This window comes from Trichosurus vulpecula, chromosome 1 (assembly GCF_011100635.1).
Source record: "Trichosurus vulpecula isolate mTriVul1 chromosome 1, mTriVul1.pri, whole genome shotgun sequence".
In the NCBI taxonomy this organism is placed as follows: Eukaryota; Metazoa; Chordata; class Mammalia; order Diprotodontia; family Phalangeridae; genus Trichosurus; species Trichosurus vulpecula.
The window spans coordinates 443,534,865-443,547,763 of record NC_050573.1 but is presented as its reverse complement, the minus strand read 5'-3'; the positions used below and the strand labels follow the sequence as shown (position 1 = coordinate 443,547,763).

At 42.0% G+C, this 12,899-nt stretch overlaps 1 protein-coding gene and 1 long non-coding RNA gene across 2 annotated transcripts; one reads left to right on the top strand and one right to left on the bottom strand.

The window, feature by feature from the left end:
- The first annotated feature begins 1,540 nt into the window (after positions 1-1,540).
- Positions 1,541-2,291, top strand: LOC118857481 (60S ribosomal protein L10-like). The gene has a single exon (XM_036768158.1). The coding sequence runs from the start codon at positions 1,578-1,580 to the stop codon at positions 2,220-2,222; it is 645 nt and encodes a 214-aa protein (XP_036624053.1). The 5' UTR covers positions 1,541-1,577; the 3' UTR covers positions 2,223-2,291.
- Positions 2,292-10,834: 8,543 nt separating this feature from the next.
- On the bottom strand, positions 10,835-12,597 carry LOC118836071. The gene is made up of 2 exons (XR_005009550.1): positions 12,508-12,597; positions 10,835-11,138 (listed from the first exon to the last, which is right to left on the bottom strand). It is a non-coding gene; the product is annotated as an uncharacterized LOC118836071 (long non-coding RNA).
- Between the last annotated feature and the right edge of the window lie 302 nt (positions 12,598-12,899).

The window sequence follows — 12,899 nt, the reverse complement described above, 5'->3', positions numbered from 1 at the left end:
ATTGGGCACTAGAGATCAAATGCAAAAATAAGGCAGTCCCTGCCTTCAGGAATCTTGCATTCTATTAAGGGGAGACAGCATATATAGGAAGGGAGTTTTGGTCTAGATCAGGGTTTTTAACGTAAAGCACATTTATTAATCTTTAATAAAAGGATTTGTTCGGTGAAGTTTGGATTCAGTCAAAGGGCTGCACTTGGGGATCTAGAGAGCCACATGTGGCCTCAAGGCTGTATGTTCCCTACCCCTGACCTAAAGGCTGTAAACTTAAAAAAAACCTGATAACTGCATCTTATTATTATTGCTTTCCTTTCATAGCTCTTTTTGTTTTATGCTTTTTAAAAATATTCTTCCGAGATGGGGGTCCTTGGGTTCACCAGACTGCCCAAGGAGCCCAAGATTAAGAGCCCCTGGAACTTAACAGTCAGGGGCATTGTGAGGGGAGTCACCCAGCAATGAACTGTCACTGCTTTCCCAGGAGCCATGGCAGTCCTTATTTTGATTACTGTTTCCAGATAAAGAGGTGGATGTGAGAAGGTATGTAAGGATCCACAGGATAATTAGCAAGATGCCTCAGCTGGGGAGGCCCTGGTGCCCTGCAGACGGCCACACGGGATGACAAGAATGATACGGAACTGACTAGACTAGTGAGTTGAGGTGAGTCTTTCACTCATTCACCAATCAAGACAGCTCAGCTCCAGGGCTGAGTTCCAAAGCTCACTGGATTAAACAAGCCAATGATTCTCAACAAAGGAGCCATAGGATCCTTGACTCTCAGTGACCCTTACAGACTAGTCAAGTACGGAAAAGATGTGCATAGATGTTGGGCATCCTATGCCCAAGTCCCCTGAAACAAAATCACAGAGCATTGAATTTGGGAGGGACCAGAGAGATCCTACATTATCCAACCCTCTCCCCAACTCATTTTACAGATGATAAAAGTGAGGCAGAGGGAGATGAAATAGTCCGTCCAAGTTCTCATAGCTAGTGTCTGGCAGACATGACACCAAACATGGGTCTGGTGACTCCAAAATCCAAAGTCCAAATTTTAAAATAAGAACAAAGGAGGATATTCAGATGCTGTGACCTTTAGCTAGCGCACTGGGGTGAGGAGGATTGGAAAGGCACAAAGCCACAACAGCTTTACAATGTTCATACATTTGACAACTTTGAATGTGACATCTTGGCCATACCCTTGTTGACTCCAGCATGGTCTTCAGACCAGACCCTATTAGCAGCTGTGTGCATAGAGTTGGGTCTAGAGTCACAGGAAGACCTGAATTCAAATCCAGCCTTAGATACTTACTAGCTGTAAGACTTTAGGCAAGTCACTTAACCTCTGTCTGCCTGAGTTTCCTCATCTATCAAACGGGATAATAACGGCAAATACCTCAAAGGGTTATTGTGAGGATCAAGCGAGATAATGATTGTAAAGCCCTTAGCGCAGTTCTTGGAACACAGCTGTTGTTGTCACCCACTGACCTCTCCATCGTCTGAGGTATGATGCAGTGAGGCCTTAAAATCTTGAATCACGCCCTTTCCCTGCGGCGAGACACCCAGTCCCTGCTGGCGCCGACGCCATGGGCCGTCGTCCCGCCCGCTGTTATAGGTACTGTAAAAATAAGCCGTACCCAAAGTCCCGTTTCTGCAGGGGAGTTCCTGATGCCAAGATACGAATCTTTGATCTTGGTAGAAAGAAAGCAAAAGTGGATGAATTTCCACTGTGTGGTCACATGGTGTCAGATGAATATGAACAGCTGTCATCAGAAGCCTTAGAGGCCGCTCGGATCTGTGCCAACAAGTACATGGTGAAGAGTTGTGGCAAGGATGGCTTTCATATTCGTGTGCGGCTACATCCATTTCATGTCATCCGCATCAATAAGATGTTGTCATGTGCTGGGGCTGATAGGCTCCAGACTGGCATGTGGGGAGCTTTTGGGAAGCCCCAGGGCACTGTAGCCCGTGTGCACATTGGCCAAGTTATCATGTCGATTCGAACCAAGGTTCAGAATAAAGAACATGTGATTGAAGCTTTGCGGAGAGCCAAGTTCAAGTTCCCTGGCCACCGGAAGATCCACATCTCCAAGAAATGGGGTTTCACCAAGTTCAATGCTGATGAATTTGAGGATATGATAACTGAGAAGCGACTCATTCCTGATGGCTGTGGGGTTAAGTACATCCCCAGCCGGGGCCCCTTGGATAAATGGCGGGCACTCCACTCCTGAGGGGTGTGTCCTGTGATGTCTACCTTTCCACAGGCATAAATAAACTAGATACTGCTAAAAAAAAAAAAATCTTGAATCACACCATCATGGATGTTTGCATATATATATATGTTTATGCACGTAAGTAGGTTGCTAGGGGAGTAGAGGGGCAGCTAGATGGCACAGCAGATAGAGAGTTGGGCCTGGAATCAGGAAGACCTGATCAGTTCAAATCCAGCCTCAGATACTTCCTAGCTGTGTGACCTTGGGGAAGTCACTTAACCCTGTTTGCCTTAGTTCCTTATCCGTAAAATGATCTGGAGACAGAAATGGCAAACCACTCCAGTACCTCTGCCAAGAAAACCCCAAATGGGGTCACAGTCAGACATGACTGAAAAGGGACTAAAAGAGTTATGTGGTAGAGTTGAAAAACCATGCCCTGGACTTGGATCCCAAAGACTTGGATTCAAATTCCAGTTTTCCTTTATTGCTTCTTTGATCCTGGGCAAGTTGATTCACCACCGTGGGCCTCAGCTTCCTCATTTGTCAAATGGGATAAGTTAGGGGGAAGGTTGGACTAAGTGACCTTGAAGATACCCTCCAGCTCTGAAATCTAGGATTCTAAGGTCCCTTCCATGTGGGACAAGATAAACGCCAGTCTGAGGCACCTATATAGGAAAGCAGAAATTAGGATAAGTTACAAGACAACCAGGAAGCTAACTTCTTAGAATCTTCATTATCCCTTGCATGGCTTTCAAGATCGGTGAGATGGCTCATAAATGTAGAGGCACCATTCCTAGCCTTGGCTCACCCCTCTGAGCCCAGCTAAAGCAGACACTCTGGTGAGGAGCCAGCGCTCCAGCTTCCTGCACCTTCTGGGCACAGACATACTCAGGAAGCACCCCCCACCACACACACACACACACACACACACACACACACACACTTGTCAACTCCAGCACTTGGCAGGTCAGCTAACTCTCTTTTGTACCCATCACTAGCTTCAGCTGTTTTTCCCTTTGGAAGCTTGTGAGCTCCAGCACTACCAGGTAGAGATACAGGATTTAATGTATACAGAGTAATATTATGGATGTTTCTCTCCTGGCAATTGTTCTAGGTTGGGGGCTAGTTATTCGGTTCCATTCAACAAATGTCTATTAGGTTCCTACTAGGCACTAGGCACCAGACCCCGGGAGATGCAGAGATGAATCCCCCTGCAGTAGGCTGGTACTTCATTATTTATGGCACTAGGCGGTATGTGAAGCTGACATTCCAGCACTATTGAACTGTCTTCGGCATCATCCTGGAAACCTCTTCCTTTCAGGTTTTAAATTACAATTTATTTTTAATTACTACCCTCCTAATGGGCGGTAGTCAGACAGGAAGGAAATCCCCATGTAGTCTCACAAGTCGGATGCCAGCAGCTTATTCTTGTAATGTCTCTGGTTAAAGAGATGTCTTAAAAAGGTGTCAGTTAAATTAAGTTTTAATACAAATAATGATGATAGACACCTTTATATGGTGTTCAATGATTAGAAAGCACTTCTATTCACACACATATTTCCTTGTATCCTCACAAGTCTTGTTGGGGCAAGCAATGTGAATATTCATATCTCCCCATCTGCAGAGAGGGAAATAGGTTCTGAGAGTTTACCCAGGGAAGGAAGGAAATAAGTGTTTATTAAGCCCCTCCTATGGACCAGGTACTGTCCTAGTACTTTAAAATATTGCATTGTATCCTCCCAACAACCCTAAGAGGTAGGGGCTATTATGATCTTCATTTTACAACTGAGGAAACAAACAGAGGTTAAGTGACTTGTCCAAAGTCACACAGTATGTGTCTGAGACCAGGTTTGAACTCAAGTTTTCCTGTCTCCAGACCTGGAGTTCTAATCATTGCACCACCTATGCATCTTGTATTTGTTCTTCGTTCTTGAAGAGAACTATGACATCAGGGAAACGATGACATGACTTGCAGTTGACTTTGATTTGAATGAGCGGAGAGCTGTGCAAGGTCACCAGCCTCACTTTCTCCTCCAGAGCCATTTGGGACCAGTGACTAGATATTCAGCAGGATGACTGGAGATAACCCAGGATGCATTGGGACACCCTGGACCTCTTAAGCTAAGGTCTTTTCAGGTTCTCACTTTTAAGCCTCTTTAAGAAGTGAGTCCAGGGATGGCCCTTTAATTAGAAAAAAGAAAAAAAAACTAGTTACAGGCAGGATAATAGAATAGTATCGGCAGGAATTTTGTAGTCAGAAAGCCCAGGTTTGAGTCTCTGACACTGTATTTATCTCTGACACTGAGAGCTGTCCGATTCTGAGCAAGTCACTTCATTCTTGGAAATTCAGTTTCTCTTCTGTAAAACGGGGTAGACTATCTGTGGTATTTACCACACTGGGTTGTGGTAAAGGGAGCACTTTGTAAACCTTGCGAGTTTTATGGAAATGTGAGTCAGAATTCTTAAGCAATTCACCAACATGCAAACCCAGGTTTCCTGGACCTCCAGTCCAGCCCTTGCTCCCATGCACTAGGCAGCCTTTTCTTCTTATGAAGGATGCTGTGAATGAATATTTGTCTCCTAGATAGTAAGAGAGAAACTTCCCTCAAGTTCAGGAGAAATTCTCTCAGATTTCAGCCTTGCAGAGAGGATGCATGATTTGCTGGAGACCGAAGTAAATAAATGGAGTCATTATACATGGGATTGAAATATTTATCACATTCTCTGTGTAATCAATCATACCTTTTCTGAAAAGATTCTCGTCCCAGCTGCAGAGACTCGTTCTCCGCCTCTCACACCGTATTTGACTGCAGAAGAAATGAATTAGGGCTGGACTGTCAGCTGAAGCCTGATTGCCCTTTGCCGAAGTGAATGCTGTAGGATGGGGAAGCTTCACTGTATCTTTCTCCCACTTGGGGTCAGTGTTTAGATATATTCGAGAGCAGCTGACTTGATGGGACTGGAAGGAACAGCATTTCCACCAGGAGTTATGGGCTATGGGATAATGAGATTCGGGGCCACTTAGGCCCAGAATTGCTGCTGAACTTCTATTACAAAGAAACCAAATGGTATAAATCAGGCTGATGGAACTCTGGTCCCTCCAATGTATTCTAAGATCAGGGGAGTTGGGAGAGAAACAAAAAGCAAGGGCTGATTGCTCCAGTTAATTCCTTTTGGTTTGCCTTTCTAGTTAGTCTGAGACAATAGGATGAATGTGCCTCTTTAAATGTGACAGGTAAAAATGCCATGCTGCTGATGACTGTTTTCTGTGAGGTTAAGAAAGGGGAATAGTAAGAATGGGGCTGCAAGTCATAGAATTATGGATGTAGAATTAGAAGGCGTGTCCCAAATCATTTAGCCCAACCACCACATTTTACAAACGAGGAAAGTGAGGCAGAGTGAAGGTTTGGGTGGCCAACCCAATATTACAAAGGTAGTGAGCTCCAGATGCAGAATTTGAACCCAGCTAGAGTTGTCGACTCTGAAGTCAAGAGAATGAGTTTAAATGTGGTTTCAGATAGCTGTGTGACCTGGGGTGAGTCACTTAAACTCTGTTTGCCTCAGTTTAATAATCTGTAAAATGAGGAAAATAACAGCACCTGTCTTGCAGGCTATTGTGAGGATCAATGAGATATTTGTAAAAAAAAGTGCTTACTTAGCGCAGTGCCTGGCACATAGTAGGTGCTATATACATGTTTATTCCTTTCCTCTCCACCCCTCCTTTTCCGTGCTGCCTCTATCTCTCAGCTTCACTTGAAACACTTCCTTTTGACTAGGTGAGTTTGCTTTGTTAGAAACTGCAGAAATGCAGATGATTTGAATCCTGTGCTAGCCCTACTACTCTCTAAAATCAGATGGTGCATTTCCAGAGTGTGCAGCTTCCAGGGTCACTTTTGGTGTCTTTCTGAAAAGCTTTCCTCATCATCATCTCTGTTATAATTGTCTCATTCTCTTGAAAGGGTAAAATCAGTGCAGTTGTAAAGAGTTTAATTCAATTTAATTCAATATTTATCAAGCCCTTACTAAGTTCCTATTATGCACAAGTCATCGTGCAATGCCCAGGAGGTACAAACATTAACCAACATATAATTCCTGGCCTCAAAGAGCATATTCTCTAATAGGAGATAACACTAACAGAAGACTATACGATACAAAATAAAATACAGGGAGGATCTGAGAGCTCTCTTGGGGGTGTTTGAAGGCAGTCAAAGATAAGAGAGATCAGACTTGTCCTATTTGGTCCCAGAAGGCTGAGAGTGGAAGCAGTGGGTGAAGGTGGCAAAGAGGTGCATTCAACTTTGATGACAGTAAAGCCTTTCTACCAGATGGAGCTTTTCAAAAATAGAACAGGCTGCTCAGAGAGGTGGCAGGCTCCTCCTTCCTGGGGGTCTTCAGGCAGAGACTGGATGGCCATTTGTCAGATATGTGAGAGCGATCATTCCTTTTGTGAATGAGTTGGACTACATGGCCATTGAGGTCCCTTCCAATTCCTAAGTCCTTTGTTATCAAGCCAAGACCTCACCCTCGTAATGTCACTGATCCTCTTTGAGAATGAAGGATGAACAAGTGCGTGAGATAGATACAAAGAAAATGTTCTATGAGGTCTAAAGGGGCAAAGGGCACTGCAGACTTAGAGAACTCAATGGGGCATTTGAGTTGGCTGGAATGGGTGACAAGGAATTTGTGGTGCCATCAACAGGATAGGGAAGTCAGGTGGAGGAGCTGGTTTGGGAAAGGGAATAATGAGTTTTTCTTTTATAACAAAGACAGCAGAATGGAGGCCAAGCTGGGTGTAGGAAGCAGTGTGAGCAAAAACACAGAGGCAGGAAAGGTATTGGAGGGTATTGGGGTATTGGATATCTCCAGTAGGTCAGTCGGCCTGGAGTATGGAATATGTGAAACAGAGCTGTCCAACATGAGGCTGGAAATTTAGAGTGGCAGCAGATTGTGGATGGTCTCTAATACCAGGCTAAAGAATTTAGGTTTTACTCAGTAGGAAATAACAAGCGCTTGAAAGATTTTTAGCATATGATGATGATCATAATCATGGGTCAGCAAGATCTGAGTGCAAATGTCACCTCGGGTACTTACTAACTGTATGTGTAACCCTGAGCAGGTCTCTCAGCCTTGATTTTCTCTTCTGCAAAATGAGGATAATAATAGCACCTATTTCACAGAGTGGCTGTGAGACTCAACGAGAAGACGATTAATCTGGTGAGGATACAGCTGTGGCATCTTCCTGGCATGTAGCAAACCGTATGATTTGGGCCTCAGATGGTTGGAATGAAACAACGATAGAGATTGTATTAGTATAACCCCTAGCAACAATAACATTATAAAAAAGCCCTGAGAACCAAGAAGGCATAAGTCTGATGCTGTTCAGTAAGCTTGCAACTTGAATAAAATGAGTGAGGAATGAGACATAAAAGTTCTAGGAAGTAATGGCTTGACATAGCTCTTGCAGCCTGAGGGATTTTGAAATCCCATTCTGTTTAATTAACCAAGGGCATTGCTCTATATTCCCTGCATGTAGAGCCTAGTCCAATAGCAATGTTTCGGGTGGAAAATGGATTGAAATCCCACAAGGGAAGAGATTGTGGAGGGGGAACAGAGAACTGAAATTGTTCTTGGACACACGGATCCCGAGCCCCTTATTGCTCAAGGCTAGCTGGTATTTTCATTTGGACTGGTTTACTTTGGATCCCATTTCAACCCTCCTCACCCCTCACCTCCAGATTAATTCCACGAAATTCTTTCTTTCCTATGGAGTCTTAGATTTCAACTTTCCTTGTGCCCTTCGAGATTAAAAGCTAAATACTCCAGCTTCCAGGCCCGATCACACACTTTAACAAGGGTAATCCCCTAAGTGGACATGTTTCTGAGATTGTTAGTCATTTCATCTACAAATGAGAGGGGGTGAGTGAAGGGAGAAAAGCAGTGAATCGAGAAATGGAAGAAAGGAAAAGTCTAGTGATTTTTCAATGCAATGATATTGGAGTTCAGAAGAGACTCTGCTAGCCAAAATAGGCAGGAGTAGCAGTCTAGTGTTCATTTCTAGAATTCAATACATTCTGTTTCCCCTTTCAGGACCTTGATAAATGATCAACAAGCACAGAAGGCGTGGACTTTCTGTGTGACATTTTATAAGTCATGTATCTTCTCTGTATTACTTTTTTCTTACCATGTAGTTATGATGAAAACTGATCTGCCCCATCTAACAACCTCTGTAAGAATGGTGAAGGGCAGGGGGTGGAAAGAGAAGGTTTAGGGGAGGCTTTATAGAAGAGTAAACATAAATTGCTATTCAACTCAAAATAAAAATGCTAAAATATGCTTGTTCATTATAGTAATAATATCTCCTTTTCAGTTGGTTTTTAATTTTTTTAATATTTTTAAAATTCTGAACTTGACAAACATTAACTGGAATGAGTATTTCATATGCCTAGTAAAACAGAGAGAGTAATACCTGAAACTATGAATCTCTATTATATAGTTTGTTTTTCTTTCATCTATATAACAAATCCACGTTACTCTCAAAACTGTCGTACTTGTCTGTGACCCCTTCTGGTATTCCTTCTGTTTTGTTTCCATCTGGCTTTCTGTTCTCTTCTGTGCATTTCAAAAACATATTTTGATGACCTTCTTTGTTTTCTTTTCCTTTGTTTTTGTTGGTGTATGGGGAAGGGGTCTTAACCCAACCCCCCTCTCCCTCCCTTTGCCACCCTATTCCACTGAACAAAAAAAAAGGAAACCTTTACAACAAATATTCATAATTAAACAAAACAGTTTCCTATATTGACTGTGTCCAAAAATGTATATTACAGTATCATCTCAATTAGCTAACATAGTTGAGGAAATGGGTTCATCTGAATTTCTCATTTTAGGGAGCAGTCTAGTTTGGAGAATGGAGAATAGAATCTGCATAGAGATATTGGCAAGTGAAGCTAAAAAGGCAGGTTAGGGCCAGGGCCAGGCAAGTGAAGGGCCTGGAATAACAGGCCCAAGATTTGGAGCTATCCAGCAGGCACAGGAGAGTCCTTAAAGATATTTAAGCAAAAGAGTGACATAATTAGATCTGTACATTTTTAAAACAGTAATTTAAGGAATAATATTAAATAACATTAAGTTTAATTGATGAGGGGTGAGTTATTGTTGTTGTGTTTGTCTTTCATTCTCAAAGAGGACCGTGACATCAGGGAATGATGAAATGACTTGCAGTTGACTTTGATTTGAGTGAGGGAGGGCTGTGCAAGGTCACCAGCCTCACTTTCTCCTCCACAGCCATCTGGGTCCAGTGACCAGATATTCATCAGGATGTCTGCAGATGTCCCAAGATGCAGTGGGAGACCCTGGCCCTTTCCAACTAAGGTCTTTTCAGGTTCTCACTGTGAGTGAGGTAACACCCATTCAGTGAATAGGCCTCTTCAATCAAAAACTAAAAAAAAAATCAAACTGGGAGGGGAAGACCCTCAGGGTTTGAGGGGTGAGTAGAGGATGGAGGCAAGGAGCTAGATTAGGAGGCTATATAATTTTCCAGGCATGAAATGGTGAGGTCCTAAATTAAGGTAGAAATGGTGGGAATACAAAGGAGGGTATAGATTCAAGAGACATAGGGAGCTATTCACATTTCTCCAGTAGGGGAGTGACATGGGGAAATCCACGCTTTCAGAAGATCAGTTTGACAGCTGTGTAGGGAACATATTGAATAAAGTAGCAGAAGCAGGGAGACAAATTTGGAAGACATCATAGTAGTCCAACCTAGCCTTCCAGACTTCTCTTCTTACTCCCTTGAACATCTCTATGCTCTACTCAAACTGGACTGCTCCTTAAAATGGAAAATTCAGTTTAACACATCTCCCAACTAATTTGGTTAACTGAGACCAGTATAGTGCAAGAGGAAAGTTCATGAGGGCCTAAATTATGGTGGTAACCACCTAAATAGAAAGGAGGGAGAAAAAATGCAAGAGATACTGTAGAAAGAGAATTAACAAAATTTGTCATCTGGTTGGATTTGGGGGATCCTGGAAAGGTTGAAGATTCAATAACATTTATTAAGTACCCGGTATGTTCCAGGCAATGTGCTAGGCCCAAGACAAAATGAACAGTCCCTGCTCTCAAGGACTTTACATTCTGGGATGATTTTGAGGACTTGAAACTGTTTGTCCAGAAAGGCAGTGGCGTCCTTGATGGAAATAGAAAGTTAGAAGGTGGGTTGAGTTAGGGAGAATGTCTGTGAAAATAATGAGTTGCCCTATTCTCTAAAATTTTCCTCAATGTGGCCCAAGTCTACTTTTCCAATCTTATAATATATATTTCTTAAAAACAAAACAAAAACAACTGGTCCAAAAAGAAATTCACAGTTTCTTATATAATCCTTCTCATTCTCTTTGATATATTGAAATATTTGTGTTGTCAGTTCTTAAGTTCACAATAAAAGAAAAGAAAACTTGATTTAGAAAAAGAAAATAAACAGCCAACATTAAAAAAGAAATGCTCTATTACAACCCAATAAATCCTCAAAAAACAAGCAAAGACCCTCAGAGGGATCTGGCTACTGGATGGGTGGCTACTGATCCTTCTTCATTGTAGCACAAATTTCTTGAAGTTTGAAGAACCATGAAAAGACTAAATTTTTTGTTTTCTGATTTATTAAGACATTTTCCACAAGATTTCTTCAATTAAAAGTTCTTTGAAACAATATCATCATTTTTTTGCCAGCCAGAGAATAGAGTCATCAGATTCCCCCATTCTATGTTAAATTGCATGAGTTTAAAAACTGGCCATTCAAACTTCCTGTAACCTTGTCAGCCTCGGTCACGTTCAGCTGGATGGACGCGTGGTCCTTGGCCCCGATGATCCTGTTGCTTGAAGGGCATTTCCACAGTACGTACAGATCCACAAACTCACTGATGTAAACGTTCTGCATGTCAGAGGCTGAGGCACTGAAAGCAATTGCGAAAGCGGTGGAAGAGAAAAAAAGGAAAAGACTAATTTTTAACTGTTTACCATTGCTAAGAAGAAAAAAAAAATGTGTATCACGGGCAAGACAATACAAAGAATAAATGATTGAAGATTTTTTAAAAGGTCGTTTTTTTTCTAATGAAGCTCACTAATTTATTTAAGTCTATACCAAAAACGAAGTCTAGGTGAGCCTGTAAGATCTATATATCATCTTAACACTGTAAAACATCCATCCCAAATAATGTTTTGGGGAAATTTTTGCTTCTGATGGACCTTTTCTATCAATGAAATGATGAACTCTGATCTATATATATATCTATATAGTGAAAAGCAAAGTTCTTCTGAAATTACAGAAATTCTCAAATGGAGACACAATACTGCAAAATGACCTTGAACCACATTACACCACACCTCACAAAATGTTAAGAATTTTATGAATGAATGTCTATTGTGCTGTTAAAAAATGATGAAGGGGAGAGAATCTAGAACTCAAAGTTTTAAAAGCAGAATATTAAAAAAAGTTGTTTTGCATGCAACTGGGAAATAAGATATACAGGCAATGGGGCATAGAAATCTATCTTGCCCTACAAGAAAGTAAGGAAAAAGGGGATGGGGAGGAGTGGGGTGACAGAAGGGAGGGCTGACTGGGGAACAGGGAAATCAGAATACATGCCATCTTGGAGTGGGGGGAGGGTAGAAACGGGGAGAAAATTTGTAATTCAAAATCTTGTGGAAATCAATGCTGAAAACTAAAAATGTTAAATAAATAATAAAAAAAAGAAAAAGAAAAAAATGACGAAAGGGATGGTTTCAGAAAAACCTGGGAAAATCTGTGTTAACTGATGCAAAGTTAAGTGAGTAGAAACAGGAGAACAATTTATATTTACAGCAATATCATAAAGATAATCACCTTTGAAAGTCTTGGTAACTCTTACCAATGCAACGATCAACCATAGTTTCAAAGGACTCATGATGAAACATGCTACCCACCTCCAGGCAAAGAACATATTTTGTTCTCTCTCTCTCTCCCTCCCTCCTTCCCTCTCTTCCCCCCTCCTCTTTCTCTCTCTCTCTCTCTCTCTCTCTCTCTCTCTCTCTCTCTCTCTCTCTCTCTCTCTCCCCTTCCTCCCTTCCTCCCTCCCTTTCTTTCTCTCCCTCCCCCCCTCCCTCTTTCTTTTTTTCTCTCTCAAAAGACTGGGTCTTCCTGTATTGCCAAGGCTGAAAATGCAAGAGCTGAATCCCACTACTTATCAGCACAGAAGCATTAACCTGCTCCATTTCTGACCTAGGTCAGGTCTCCCCTCCTTAGCATCCTGGCTACACCTGGCTCCCAGGGACTCACCATATTAAGGCAAACTTAAAATGGACACCTGGTTCATACAGCCCACTGCAGCTCAGAACTTCTAAGCTCAAGAGATCCAGCAAGCCTCAGCCTTCCAGGTAGCTGATTTACAGGAGTACAACAACATGACTGGCTGAAGGTAAACATTCTAAACTAAACAATATATCTGCCAGGGGAATGACAGTCTCTCTCCTGGGAGAATCAGAAATTTGCTGGAGAATGGCAAATTTGAGTTTTTGCCCTTTTATTAGACTGTATTGATAATCCTGAATTGTTTATCTTTTCCAGTAAGAAAAGGGGATGAAATTAGAAGTAATAGAATACAGTCTAACACTTCTGGATCAGGATTCTCCAGGGTCTAAGCCCACAATTAGAAGTGTTGTTGAAAGTAG